Source organism: Pelophylax lessonae (genome assembly GCF_965119305.1).
Source record: "Pelophylax lessonae genome assembly, chromosome: 1".
Classification (NCBI taxonomy): domain Eukaryota; kingdom Metazoa; phylum Chordata; class Amphibia; order Anura; family Ranidae; genus Pelophylax; species Pelophylax lessonae.
The window spans coordinates 524,881,233-524,896,201 of record NC_138768.1 but is presented as its reverse complement, the minus strand read 5'-3'; the positions used below and the strand labels follow the sequence as shown (position 1 = coordinate 524,896,201).

The following is a 14,969-nucleotide window of genomic DNA, read 5'->3' as shown; positions in this document are numbered from 1 at the left end:
AAATAGGCTGAAGTAAAGGATAAAAATGGACAAAATAGAATATCGATAGGCACAAGCTTGTTTAGTCAGTCCTGGTCAGATCAGGACCTGGAAAGTGACTCAGACGGGATGCACGGAGCAACAATTTCCAAATGCTTAACCACCCACAAAGACATAAATGGCAGCTATGTTCACAACATTAGAAAATTTGTTAAAAACTGAAATGGCAACAATACATAGGGATCTAGGCCATATTCTAACCCGAGTAAAAGAAACGGAAAAAAAGCTGGAGAGCTATACACAAATATTTAACAATTTAAAAGGAGAATTAGAGGTGTTAAAATTTGAGCAAAGGAATTTAGCCTATAAATTGGAAGACCAAGAAAACCGGAACAGAATACGAGGCCCACCAGAACTGACACATGGAGAAAATCTACCAGAAAAAATGAAGAAAATATTCAATCCATTACTAGGTAGAAATAAGACTGAACCAATAAAATAGAAAGAGTACACAGGATTAGAAGAGCAAAAGGCATTCCAGAGGAGGCCCCCAGAGATGTTATTATAAGATTTTAAAACTATGAGGAAAAAACACAAATCTGGGGGAACATGAGGGGGAAGCCTCCAAATAAATATGAAAGTGTCAATCTTCAGATCTTTGCGGATTTATCGCAGAAAACACTAAATAGAAGAAAACAATTGAAACCACTCCTTGAGATGATGCAAAACCATGATGTACAGTATAACTGGGGCCTCCCAGCATGCCATAGTAGGCCAGAAAAAGAGACGTATGCCTAAATTGAGGTTCCCAGAAGACTTACAAGACTTTTTCAAGAAATTAGAAATTCTCTTACCGAACATACCTGGTTGGACAGTAACGAGGAAGGAAAAATCTACCCAGGAAGAAAAACAATGGCAGTTGATCACTAGAAAAGGAAACATAAATCTAAATGGATAATTAGAGCGAAAGGAGAAGGAGTAGGGACTTTTTGTTGGACTGGAGGGGGGGTGGGAGAAAGGGAGTCAAAGTACGAAATAAGGTATGGGGATACTGGAGACCTGGTGAGTTCCGGACCTATGCCTCATGGATAGAGGACGTTTAAGAAAATCCAAATAGTTTACTATGATCCTCTTCTATGACCAGGAGAAGGTCAAATTCCCAACCTGTAAGATCAATGGAAGGGGGGGAGGTGGAATAGGGGGAGGAGGGTGGCAAAGGGGGAAGGGGAGGGAGGGGGGGATGGGGTAGGGGGAAAGAGAAGGGGAGGGGGAGGGGTTACAGTGCCAAAAATTCTACATCTCAGTGAGTTTCCCTAATGCTTTCGGAGTTGACCCTATTGCCCACCAGGGCAGGCCTGACCAACCACCGCCCTCGTCATTAGAGGAGGACAGGGGGGGAGGGGAGGCAGAAGAGAGAGAATAGATGGAGATTCAATTTGTTAACTTTAAACGTACTAACTTATAATGTTAGAGGGCTTAACATCCCAGAAAAAAGACATGAAGTATTACGGGAAGTAAAAAGGTATTCTGGAAACGTAGTCTTTCTACAAGAAACGCATATAGCTCAGGACACAAACGTAAAATGTTTCTCAAAAACCTCTCCAAGATGGTACTATGGGGACTCTCCAAACAGAAGAGCAAAAGGGGTGGAAATAGCAATGTCAAAAGGTGTTAGATTTGAAATAGAGGATAGGAGGGTAGATCCAGAGGGCCGTTTTTTGTTCTTGAAAGGCACCTTACAAGGCATGGAATGCACATTGGCTAACATCTACTGCCCTAATAAAAATCTGAAGGGCTACCTAAATGAGGTTCTGGGGAAATTATCGATATTTAGGAGGAGTAAACTAATTTTAGCAAGAGATCTAAATTTCTGCATGGATCCACGAATAGATAGTGCATTGAAAGCACTGGGGAAAGGAGATCATATACTCAGAATGACAAAGAAAAAGCTACATCAATGCCAATTGGCTGATGCATGGAAAGCCCAACACCCTCAGACAAAAGACTATACATTCCATTCCCAGATGAATGACACATACTCAAGGTTAGACTATATTCTAGTGGAATACAGACTCTTGAAAACAGTAGTAAACTCATCTACTGAAATAACAACACTTTCAGATCACGCACCAGTAATAGCGAAATTGAGGATCACAGAAAAGAATAGGCACATGGAGGTTGAATAAGGATTTGATTACATAGAAAAAAAAATAAATAAATAAAAGCAAAATTGAACAATACTTTCTACTAAATGATTCCCCGGAGATCCCAAAAACAAAGATATGGGAAGCACATAAGGCCTATATCAGGGGAGAGTTGATCTCAATAGCAGCTAGGAAAAAGAAGGAAAGAAAAAGTGATTTGGATAAAGTAATTACAGAGATATATGAGCTGGAACAGATAAAGTATATAAACACCGAAGTACAGCAATTACCATTATTAAAAACAGAGATCAATTAACCACCTGCTGCAAACCGCTGTACCTGTATGGCAGTTCGCAGGAGCGCTCCGTGGGGCATTGGGGATGACGATCAATGGGACCGGTGGCACCGATAGCCACTGGGCACCCGTGATCATTCCCTGCTGAAAGAGAACAATGGTCTGCTGTTGTAAACACAGCAGACCATTGTTCTCTCCGAAATGATCACAGAGCACCTGTGTTCCTCCTATTTAGGATCACAGGTCTCTGTGTTCATTTCACAAGTCCCTCCCCCATACAGTTAGAAAACACTCCCCTAGGCACACACTTAAATCTTTGATCACCCTGGGGTTAACCCCTTCCCTGCCAGTGTCATTATTACAGTAAAAGTGCATATTTTTAGCACTGATTACTGTAGTAATGTCACTGGTCAACCCAAAAGTGTCAAAATGCCAGTTAGTGGTTAGAGCTGTCTGCCGCAATGTCGCAGTCCCGCTAAAAATTGCAGATCGCCGCCATTACTAAAAAAAAAATAAAAATAAAAATTACATAAATCTTTCCCCTAGTTTGTAGATACAAAAACTTTTGTGCAAACCAATCAAAATTCGCTTATTGTGATTTTTTTTTTACCAAAAAGATGTAGCAGAATACAAATTGGCCTAAAAGGATGAAAAAAATTGATTTTTAAATTTTTTTAGGGAATAATATATAGCAGAAAGTGAAAAATATTGTTTTTTTTTTTTTTTTCAGAATTGTTGCTCATTTTTTGTTTATAGTGCAATAAATACAAATCGCACAGGTGATCAAGTACCACCAAAAGATAGCTCTGTTTGTGGGGAAAAAAGGACATCAATTTTATTAAGGTAAAGCCTTGCACGATCGCGCAATTGTCCGTTAAAGTAACACAATGCCAAATCACAAAAAAAGGCCTGGTCATTAAGGGGGCAAATCCTTCGGGTCCAGAAGTGTTTAAAAGATTTAATGGAGCAAAAAACAAGACTGGTCTTCAATAGGGGAGCAAAAGAAAGATACAGATGGGGGAGTAAACCAGAAAAATATTTGGCAAAAACCTTTAAAAAATAAAAACCACAAAATTATACAGAAAAGATGAAAAACAATAAAGGAGATATGGTGTATGCAACATCAGATATTGCAAAAGTTTTTTACAGCTACTGGAGCGCACTCTACTCAGGGAGGCAAAAAGAGACAGAGGAGGAAGAAATAAAAAGAAAACAAAAAATAAAGCAATATCTAAGGGAAGCAAAATTACCAAAAGTGGCAAAAGAAAAACTGCAAGCCCTGGATAACCCAATAACACAAGAGGAGGTTAGAGCAGAAATAAAAAGCACACCAACAGGAAAAGGCCCAGGACCTGATGGATTTATAATAAGATATTATAAAAAAATGTAATAAACAACTCACCCTAAAAATGTGTGCTTACTTAAATAAATTAGAAGAAGGGGAGGAGATGAGGCAAGAGGCACTACTGGCACATGTCACAGTTATACTGAAAGAAGGGAAGGACAACACTATGTTCCAGCTATCAACCAATATCATTATTGAACGCAAATACAAAAGCCTATGCAAAAATCCTCGCAACAAGGTTAAAAGCGCTAATGCCAGAGTGGATCCATGCAGACCAAACAGGATTTATACCAGGAAAGGAAGGAAAAGACAATGGAGAACATTATTAATGTTGCAAAAAGAGAAAAATGGGAAAACCCCAGCCCTACTCTTGTCAATAAATTCTGAAAAGGCATCCAACAGAGAGAATTGGCGATTTATGATGGAAACAATTAAAAATCTAGGAGTAGGACCTAAAATGGCCCATTGGATCAAAAACCTATACAACCACCCTATAGCGTTGGTAAAGGTCAATGAAAGTTTGTCACCCCCTTTTGAAATGTTCGATTGAACAAGACAAGGGTGCCCGCTGTCTCCCCTCCTATATGTACTATCATTGGAACCTTTATTGGCGACAATTTGAAATAGCGTTAATATAGGAGGGGTGAGGATGAGAGAAGAGGAACATAAGGTGGCGGCACACGCGGATGATATCCTGTTCTATACATCTAATCCTAAAACAACACTTCTAAATTTATTAAAATAACTAAAAAACTATGGGGAACTATTGAACCTGAAAATCAACCCGGTAAATTCTGAAATTTTAAACATAAACTTAAGTAAAAAAAATAACTGGCACTTCAAAAAGAGTTCCCATTTTCTTGGAGGGAAAAAGAAATAACATACCTAGGAATAAAGCTGACAGCCTCACTGTGGAATTTGTATCAAGCTAATTATATCCCCCTTCTTAATAAAATTACAACAGAAATTAACAAAATAGTATCATGACCACTTTCATGGATGAGGAGGATAAATATGATAAAAATGGTAATTCTCCCAAAAATTCTATATAAATTTCAAATGATGCCAATAGCAAAACCTCAGGATTTTTTTTAATTATTAAAAACAATGATTCTTAGATATATTTGGTAAGATAAGAGGCCAAGAGTACAGTACGCGGTACTGAGTAGAGATAAAGCACGATGGGGATTAGCAGGACCAGGTATCAAAAGATACTATAACGCATTTTTTTTAGCAGGTATGATAGAATAGACAAATATAAAAAGTGAGAAAAGATGGGTTAAGATGGAGAACACAGTGAGTAAGTCAAAACTAGACAAAAATATATGGATGCCACAAAAATATAGAATGTTGGATGCAGGCACGCATATTTTGATTAGAAATGTTTTTAAAGTTTGGGATTTTATTTATAGTCAAGCAAAATACACACAATTCACCATTAATTTCATTAGCGTAACACTTTTTTTACCAGGTAAAGGCACTTTGTTTGGAGATTGGTTAGGAAACACACAATTAAAAGATATCATATGTAAAGGGAAAATACGCTCATTTCAAGAGCTAAAACAGAGATAAATTCACAACATTAAATAAATGGGAGATATCTCCAGCTGAAACACTTTGTGGCTCCCCTACCACAGCCAATTAGAATGGAAGAGGATTTCAATTCAATAGAACAGTTATGTAATTCACAGGCATCTGTGAAACATGGAGTGTCTCAGATTTATGGAACACTCACGGAATTGGAGGCACTGGAGATGCCTACATTTATTAGAAAACGGGAAGAGGAGTTGGATAAAAGATTAGAGGAACAACAAGTAGCTAATGTTTTGAGAGGGGCACATGGTTATTAGACTGATATAAATACAATAGAAACAAACTACAAATGCCTTATAAGATGGTACATAACCCCTGTGAAAGCCCAAAAATACCAACAAAGTAACTCCCCACAATGTTGGAGAGGTTGCAATCAGAGGGGTACTATGGCACATATCTGGTGGGAGTGTAATAAGAGTGTAGCACCCTCCTAGGTAGATGCTAGAGAGTGAGTATAGTTTTGGCTCTGTCTGCCATTCAGAGGAGCAGCAGGCAAATTCTATATTGCTTTCTGCTTAACAGAGAGCAGGAGCTGTGAGTTAGGTGTGCTCAAGGTGCTCAGTGCGTGATTCATCTGGTCTAGGGGAGTGTTTCACGCTGTTTCAATAGGTAGGCATATTGGACAGTGGAGAAAACCTGACCAATGGGTACACAGGCTTTGATACAGCCACAGTGATTGGCACAGACTGCGGTCTCGGTGCATTGTGGGGTGTGGAATAAAAGCCAGGAGCACATATGCTTCTGGGTCTTTTGCTGGTGAGCAGAGTCCTGGCAGGAGGGTGACAGCTGTCTCCTCCTCTGCATTGGTGGCATATGGTCACAGGCAGTCGGCCTGGTGAACCAGAAGGAAGGAGCTGAACCCAGAGATCCAGCAGAGCCGAAGAAGGGAAACAATTATACATGTAAAGGATCGTATAATATGGTTTTTGGATGTTTCTTTTTTGTTTTGTTTTTTGTTTTTTCTTGTGTGAAATGAAGTCAAATAGTAAAAAAAAAAAAAAAAAAGAGGGGGCTTGTCCAAATCCAGGTGACAACGCATTTTGCGGTGGAATTGCTTCACTACGACTAATGGGTATGAAGATAAGAAATATATAAACAAAATGACATACTACAATAAGAAACACAGCAACTATTCGTCTTAAATCAAAATATGTTACTGTTTATGTGTGAATAGTGATTTTGTTCACATCATGTTCTGGCTGCACAAAGAACACAGTGTAAACAGAGTCTGGCAGGCGGACACAGGAGCACATTTTATTCAAAAGGGGTTTATTTGCACACTATTATCCATGATCATTATACACCCTTTAGGACTGATGTTCCTTGTACGGCCAGAACATGATGTAAGCATAGTCACTATTCACATAATCACATCCTTGACTTTTTGGGGAGACTGTCTCAGGGTACTGACTCTGGGTATTTTAATTGTAATTGTTTCTTTTTAATGGAAATTGTAATAAACTTATTAAATTTTATGTATGTGTCTCGTGATGTGCCAATAAAGTCCATCAACCGTTGGTGGCAAAAGGTGGTTTATTACCCCGTTCTGCTCCATTTTTTTTAAAAATTGATATTGGGATGTGCCACATTGAAAGTCTCTAGCAGCGATTGTGAGCTTTCGGTTAGGCACTGGTAACTGTGTTGGGCACGCGCTCTTGGAACAGCTGTTTGGGCAGCAATTCACAGAAATATGCGGTCCCTCTGCGCCAAGCACCAGGTGCTGAGAGGCTACAATTTGCGTGCAGGTGACGCCAAGGGGTAAAATAAGACCTGCCATAAAGGTCCTTGTTCAGATACTTCCTGTTACGGGGGGTCAACACTCTGTTCGTCTCCTAGTTTCTCTCCTGCATTGTCACCTGATGGAGCCCATAAGTCGTCATTTAAACACACATTATGCCGTTGTTACCATCAGTAAACCCGCCCTGGGAAATACCATGTTGCATAGCTGCAGTGCATGCATGTAGACAAAAAGCAATTGCAGATGATCAGCCACACTGAGATGCAACAAAGGATAATGAAAGCTAAAAACAAGTGGTTTACAAACTTAATGTAATTTAGTTAGGATTTCCCTACTACTTTATGTAAACCTTTTACAAACCATATTAATTAAAGTGTTACTTAAAGCGGAGTTTCACCCAAAAGTGGAACTTCCGCTTTAGGTATTCTAACCCCCTGACATGCCACGTTTGGCATGTCATTGTTTGGGGGGGGGAGCGGGTACCTAGTTTTGACAGGTACCCGCTCCCACTTCTGCTCGGAGCGTCGTGGCGCCCTAAACGGAAGTTCTCCTCTCCCCCTCCCTCCCTGCAATCTTCTGGGACATGTCAGAGGTCCCAGAAGATTGCCGGCCAATCAAGACACGCAGTGCGACTCACGCATGCGCAGTGGGTACCCGGCTGTGAAGCCGCAAACTGTCACAGCCAGGTGCCCACAGCAGTGATGCCGGCGCCGAGGGAGAGGATCGAGGTTTCCGGCGGCCGCATCGCTAGACCGTTGGACAGGTGAGTGAAATGGTTGGAACTCCGCTTTAACCCAGGGGCCTGCATTCACTATATCTGGTCTCCCACAGTACACACAACATGGAAATGCAATTATTTTAGTAAATATAAACTTTTACATTTAGAAATTATTTTCTATCAGTGTCTGGCTGAACACTGTGTAAAGTTTGTAGGAGGACTTTTCAGTCTCCTCTGACTGCCCTATGAGACTGCATGACCCCTGACTTTCTGTTTGGACAGTGCTGATTGGCCCTGTACTGATAACATGCACCCTCCCAAAGAAAATAAGCTCTCTTGCAATACACACCCAACTGAGCATGTGCAGAGTGCGTCCAAGGCTCTGTACTATTAGCAGATGGATTAAGGACAATAAAAGAAGGGGAGGATCAGAGAGGACAGGATCAAACAGCCTTTTTAAACAATGCGGAGGATTAACCCCTTAGGTTCCACAGTGAGTATAACAAGCATACTTTAATGCATATACAGACTGATTTTACTGTTGTGGGTTTAGTAACACTTTAAAACGAGTGATAATAAATGCATAACCAGAGGTTACCTTCAATGAAACCCTATGTCAAAATGCTCAGTGGATTCTGGCAGTTGAAGCTAGCTGATAGTAAGCAGATCCTGACATTTCCCAACCCCCTTGAATCTCTCCAGCATATTGACCAAAGAAATTGCATACTGTATTAAAGGACCATTAGAGTTAGACTGGAGGGATGTAGAAATGTATGCTTCTTACCATTTAAATATTAGTCAAAGATTACTGAATTATTATTATGCTCCCTTAGTACATCCATCATTATGGAACTTTAGATTTTCCCAAAAGTTTTCCATTGTAACCTACCTTTCCCACACCAGTGGTACCAGTAAAAAGTACAGAGTGTCGTACGGCCAGCAGCTTTTCCATAAGGTAACCATACCGGACAGTATCAGTAGTAGGAACAAGCATCTCAAAAAATGGCACATCACTGTTATACTTGAATGAGGGGATGATTCTCTCCCATGGATCTAGACGCTTGGTGTCATAATCCATGTAGACACTCCAAAGGTCACCAGAAGCAGGAAGCTAAAAAACATTAGTATGGACAACACATGTAAAAGAATAATATTATATTCACTCAAATGTATTAAATAACCTTCATTTATCCTTAAATAAGTTGGGAGCTTCCACAATTTTCTTAAGTTGCTTTCCCACCTTTGAGACGTAAGGTGTTCTCTTTTGTACCACGTTTGTCGTGCAACAGCATATGGGCTGCCCTACACTTGTCAAATGTATCTTTTTTTTTTTTTTTTTGCAGTTACCCAAGTGCATTTTGTGATGTGTGTTTTACACACAGTTGGGGTGCCATTAAAAGATGGCACCCCAAGCATGATGTGAATTTAAACACATTTTTCGTACATTTCCATTTCTGCGCACGTTCCCAGAACTCAGTGTAAATGTGGCCTGATACAGTTTGGCAAGAGAGGTTAGTGTTTCCTTTATATAGTACAGCAACTTTTTTTTTATCACAATGGTAAATACAAACTAGATTTTGTTATTTTATTATTAAGCCCACATAGAAAAAAACATTTATATATCTATTTACAGTATATAAATATATATATATATATTTACAGTATCTCACAAAAGTGAGTACGCCCCTCACATTTTTGTAAATATTTTATTATATCTTTTCATGTGACAACACTGAAGAAATTATACTTTGCTACAATGTAAAGTAGTGAATGTACAGCTTGTATAACAGTGTACATTTGCTGTCCCCTCAAAATACCTCAACACACAGCGATTAATGTCTAAACTGCTGGCAACAAAAGTGAGTACTCCCTTAAATCAAAATGTCCTAATTGGGCCCAATTAGCCACTTTCCCTCCCCAGTGTCATGTGAGTCGTTAGTGTTACAGGATCTCAGGTGTGAATGGGGAGCAGGTATGTTAATTTTGGTGTTATCACTCTCACTCTCTCATACTGGTCTCTGGAATTTCAACATGGCACCTTATGACAAAGAACTCTCTGAGGATCTGAAAAAAAGAATTATTGCTCTACATGAAGGTGGCCTAGGCTATAGGAGGATTGCCAAGACCCTGAAACTGAGCTGCAGCACGGTGGCAAAAACCATACAGCTGTTTAACAGGGCAGGTTCCACTGAGAACAGGCCTCACCATGGTCGACCAAAGAAGTTGAGTGCACGTGCTCAGCGTCATATCAAGAGGTTGTCTTTGGGAAGTAGACATATGACTGCTGCCAGCATTGCTGCAGAGGTTAAAGGGCTGGGGGGTCAGCCTGTCAGTGCTCAGACCATACACCGCACATTGCATTAAATTGGTCTGCATGGCTATCGTCCCATCTAAAGATGATGCACAAGAAAGCCCACAAAAAGTTTGCTGAAGACAAGCAGACTAAGGACATGGATTACTGGAACCATGTCCTGTGGTTTGATGAGACCAAGCTAAACCTATTTGGTTTAGATTGTGTCAAGCATGTGTGGCGGCAACCAGGTAAGGAGTACAAAGACAAGCAGTGACGGCCCGTGCATAGGGGGCGCCAGAGCGCCGCCCCCCTAAAAAAAAAGAAAAAAAATAGAAAAAAAATGACAAAAAGAACAAATAAAGTTTTGAAAAAAAAAATTGTGTTTGCAGGCCTATGCGCTGGGCCTGGTGGCTATGGGGGGGTGGGGTTTACGACCCAGAAGAGGCGCCGATTGGCTGCCTTCTGGGGGCGTAACCTGGGCGCAGGAAAAAGCGCTGAGCCACCCCCACCTTCGTGATATCCTGGCTGTGATTGGTCCAGTCTCCAGCCTGGACCAATCATCATCCAGGACATCGCTGACTCGCAATGGGGGCGGTGCCGGTGCGTGAGTCAGTCACGCACCGTCACCACCCGATCTCCTTCCCGCCGCCCGGACCGGAAGACAGAAGACTGAAGAGGAGGACGTCCACGGCGCTGCTCGTCTGGGTTCCCGGAATCCCGCCATCCCGTCGCCGTCAGAAGGTAAGTGATTGAAGCCGACCTGTGCCCTCACCTGTGCCATGCCTGTACCATCACCTTTGCCATCACCTGTGCCATGCCTATGCCATCACCTGTGCCATCACCTGTGCCATGCCTATGCCATCACCTGTGCCATGCCTATGCCATCACCTGTGCCATGCCTATGCCAGCACCTGTGCCATCACCTGTGCCATGCCTATGCCATCACCTGTGCTATGCCTATGCCATCACCTGTGACATCACCTGTGCCATGCCTATGCCATCACCTGTGCCATCACCTGTGCCATGCCTATGCCATCACCTGTGCCATGCCTATGCCATCACCTGTGCCTTCACCTGTGCCATGCCTATGCCATCACCTGTGCCATCACCTGTGCCATGCCTATGCCATCACCTGTGCCATGCCTATGCCATCACCTGTGCCATGCCTGTGCCATCACCTGTGCCATGCCTATGCCATCACCTGTGCCATCACCTGTGCCATGCCTATGCCATCACCTGTGTCATGCATGTGCCATGCCTATGCCATCACCTGTGCCATGCCTATGCCATCACCTGTGCCATGCCTATGCCATCACCTGTGCCATCACCTGTGCCATGCCTATGCCATCACCTGTGCCATGCCTATGCCATCACCTGTGCCATCACCTGTGCCATGCCTATTCCATCACATGTGCCATGCCTATGCCAGCACCTGTGCCATCACCTGTGCCATCACCTGTGCCATGCCTATGCCATCACCTGTGCCATCACCTGTGCCATGCATATGCCATCACCTGGGCCATGTCTATGCCATCACCTGTGCCATCACCTGTGCCATGCCTGTGCCATCACCTGTGTCATGCCTATGCCATCACCTGTGCCATCACCTGTGCCATGCCTATGCCATCACCTGTGTCATGCCTGTGCCATGCCTATGCCATCACCTGTGCCATGACTATGCCATCACCTGTGCCATCACCTGTGCCATGCCTATGCCATCACCTGTGCCATGCCTATGCCATCACCTGTGCCATGCCTATGCCATCATCTGTGCCATCACCTGTGCAATGCCTATGCCATCACCTGTGCCATGCCAATGCCATCACCTGTGCCATCAAATGTGCCATACCTATGCCATCACCTGTGCCATGCCTATGCCATCACCTGTGCCATCACCTGTGCCATGCCTATGCCATCACCTGTGCCATGCCTATGCCATCACCTGTGCCATCACCTGTGCCATGCCTATGCCATCACCTGTGCCATGCCTGTGCCATCACCTGTGCCATGCCTATGCCATCACCTGTGCCATCACCTGTGCCATGCCGATGCCATCACTTGTGCCATGCCTATGCCATCACCTGTGCCATCACCTGTGCCATGCCTATGCCATTACCTGTGCCATGCCTATGCCATCACATGTGCCATCACCTGTGCCATGCCTATGCCATCACATGTGCTATGCCTATGCCATCACCTGTGCCATCACCTGTGCCATGCCTATGCCATCACCTGTGCCATGCCTATACCATCACATGTGCCATGCCTATACCATCATCTGTGCCATGCCTGTACCATGACCTCAAAGTCATGCAATTTTTTTACCGCGTTTTTTGCCGCGAAGCAATACCTATTACATTTTTCTTTTTGTACCCCCCCCCCCCCCCCCAAAATTTTGAGCACCAGCCGCCACTGAAGACAAGTGTGTCTTGCCTACAGTCAAGCATGGTGGTGGGAGTGTCATGGTCTGGGGCTGCGTGAGTCCTGCTGGCACTGGGGAGATACAGTTCATTGAGGGAACTATGAATGCCAACATAAACTGTGACATACTGAAGCAGTGCATGATCCCCTCCCTTCAGAGACTGGACCGCAGGACAGTATTCCAACATATTAACGTCCCCAAACACACCTCCAAAACGACCACTGTCTTGCTAAAGGAGGTGAGGGTAAAGGTGATGGACTGGCCAAGCATGTCTTCAGACCTAAACCCTATTGAGCATTTGTGGGGCATCCTCAAGAGGAGCGCAACATCCACCAACTCTGTGATGTCATCATGGAGGAGTGGAAGAGAACTCCAGTGGCAACCTGTGATGCTCTGGTGAACTCCATGCCCAAGAGGGTTAAGGCAGTGCTGGAAAATAATGGTGGCCACACAAAATATTGACACTTTGGCTCAATTTGGACATTTTCACTTAGAGCTGGTATTGACTTTTGTTGCCAGCTGTACACTCACTACTTTACATTGTAGCAAAGTGTAATTTCTTCAGTGTTGTCACATGAAAAGATATAATAAAATATTTACAAAAAATGCGAGGGGTGTACTCACTTTTGTGAGATACTGTGTATATATATATATATATATATATATATATATATATATATATACAGTATATATACACACACACACACAAATCCTTAAAGTATGGATCTAGGTAGCAGTGCTTGTTTTAAGGCCCCTTTCACACTAATGCGACGCGATTTTACCACGATTTTGCCGTGATTTTGGGACGCGATTTTGACGCGACTTTGCCGCGATTTTGACACGATTTTGAAAGCAATGGCTATGGCTATATACCTCAAAACGCATTAAAATCGTGCCAAAGTAGTGCAGGAACTACTTTGAAGTCGGTGCGACTTCAAAACGCGCTGATATGAATGGGGCTCATTGAAAATAATGGAAAACGACTTGTCATGCGATTTTGCGGTCCAAAATCGCGGGACAAGTCGCACTAGTGTGAAAGGGGCTGAAATCTTACAGTCCCTTGCCATCAGCAGGTATTTACCACATTTTCTATACATGCTTATTAGTATGTAATATTTTTTTCAAACAGATTTGTGTTCTTTTGGTTTGTTTGTTTGTTTATTTTTAAAATATTATTGAAGACTTCTCCCTTATTTGAGCTCCGAGTTTAGGAAACAAAGCTTTTTTTTTAAATAAATGAACATTGACATCCAGTGGCCATATTTGTTATTGCATGAGCTAGTGCTCTACCCTCATTTGTACAAGAAAGCATGTATTTTTTTAGTAAGGAAAGGGCAGGCAAAGATGCGTATTAAGAAAAATAGGTAACCTATATTTATTATCACAGAAAAAAAAGGTTCCAGGGCTTACCTTAGCTTCAGAGTTGTCTTCAAACTGCTGTCTGATAAATGTATCAAAAGCATCCCAGTGATTTTCTGTTAGGTTTCCTCCCACGGACCAGACATAGCAGAAGACAAATGTTTGACAAACAATGCTATTAAGTCTTGTTTGGTCCTAAAAAAAACAGTAATTATTTGTTAATAGTATCTTTTTACAAAATGTGTTTTTTATTTTATTATACCCTCCTAAATCTGTAAGTGAGGGTTCAATTATTTTATATAAAGCATAATAGGTTTGACATACATTACAATTTTTCCACATCTATCCCCACCAGAGTTTAATCAAATCTAATTTTATTAGATTTGTCAAATAAAATTATTTTTCCAACATTACCTTATGTGTTATTATCATGCACATTTTTCTATTTAGAACGAGATGCCATATTAGAATCTTTATTTCACCCATTTTCTCCTTTATGGAGCCTCAGCTATCTGTGCACATACTATTACAACTTCTGTCTACAAATCTTCTCTAGCTTTTTTTATTTTGCAGCCCAATTTTCTTTTATCTTTCCCTTCGCTTCAAGATCTCTCTTAATGGTTGTGTCCTCTTTCTTTGCCTTCAAAATGTCCTATTCTCATTTTCTTGTTCTCTGTATCAACTTAATTAAAATTTCCCTGCATAGGCTCCAAATTTCACTTATTTTTGTATTTTTCTTTTATTTTCTTTCTTTTACTATTTCTTAAAATCCTCACCTAAATAAAACATATTTCACACCAGATCAAAACCCTACATGTTTCACTGCTTTTGTGGCTTGATCAGGGACTACCAAGAGCTATAGGTGCTTTTAGTGTTTCAGTGTAAACACACAACTGATCAAGAAATAACCACTGGCATCTTAGTGCACCAGTGGTTAGGCGAGAGGTGGAGGGGGAGAGAGGAGGGGCGAGAGAGAGAAGGGGGTGAGACAAAGTGAGGTGCAAGAGAGGGGGGAGAGAGAGAATGAGGGGCAAGAAGAGAGAGGATGTGAGAGAGCAAGAGAGAGGGGAGTGAGAGAGAGGG

The 14,969-nt window shown here is 42.0% G+C and overlaps 1 protein-coding gene across 1 annotated transcript in view; it reads right to left on the bottom strand.

The window, feature by feature from the left end:
• The window catches only part of DNAH6 (dynein axonemal heavy chain 6), a 473,665-nt gene that overhangs the window by 250,273 nt on the left and 208,423 nt on the right, over positions 1-14,969 (bottom strand). Inside the window, exons 37-38 of the mRNA XM_082248007.1 lie at positions 13,938-14,081; positions 8,702-8,923 (exon numbers count right to left, since the gene is read on the bottom strand). Coding sequence (XP_082104133.1) covers positions 8,702-8,923; positions 13,938-14,081 — 366 coding nt within the window. The remainder of the gene's footprint in view (positions 1-8,701; positions 8,924-13,937; positions 14,082-14,969) is intronic.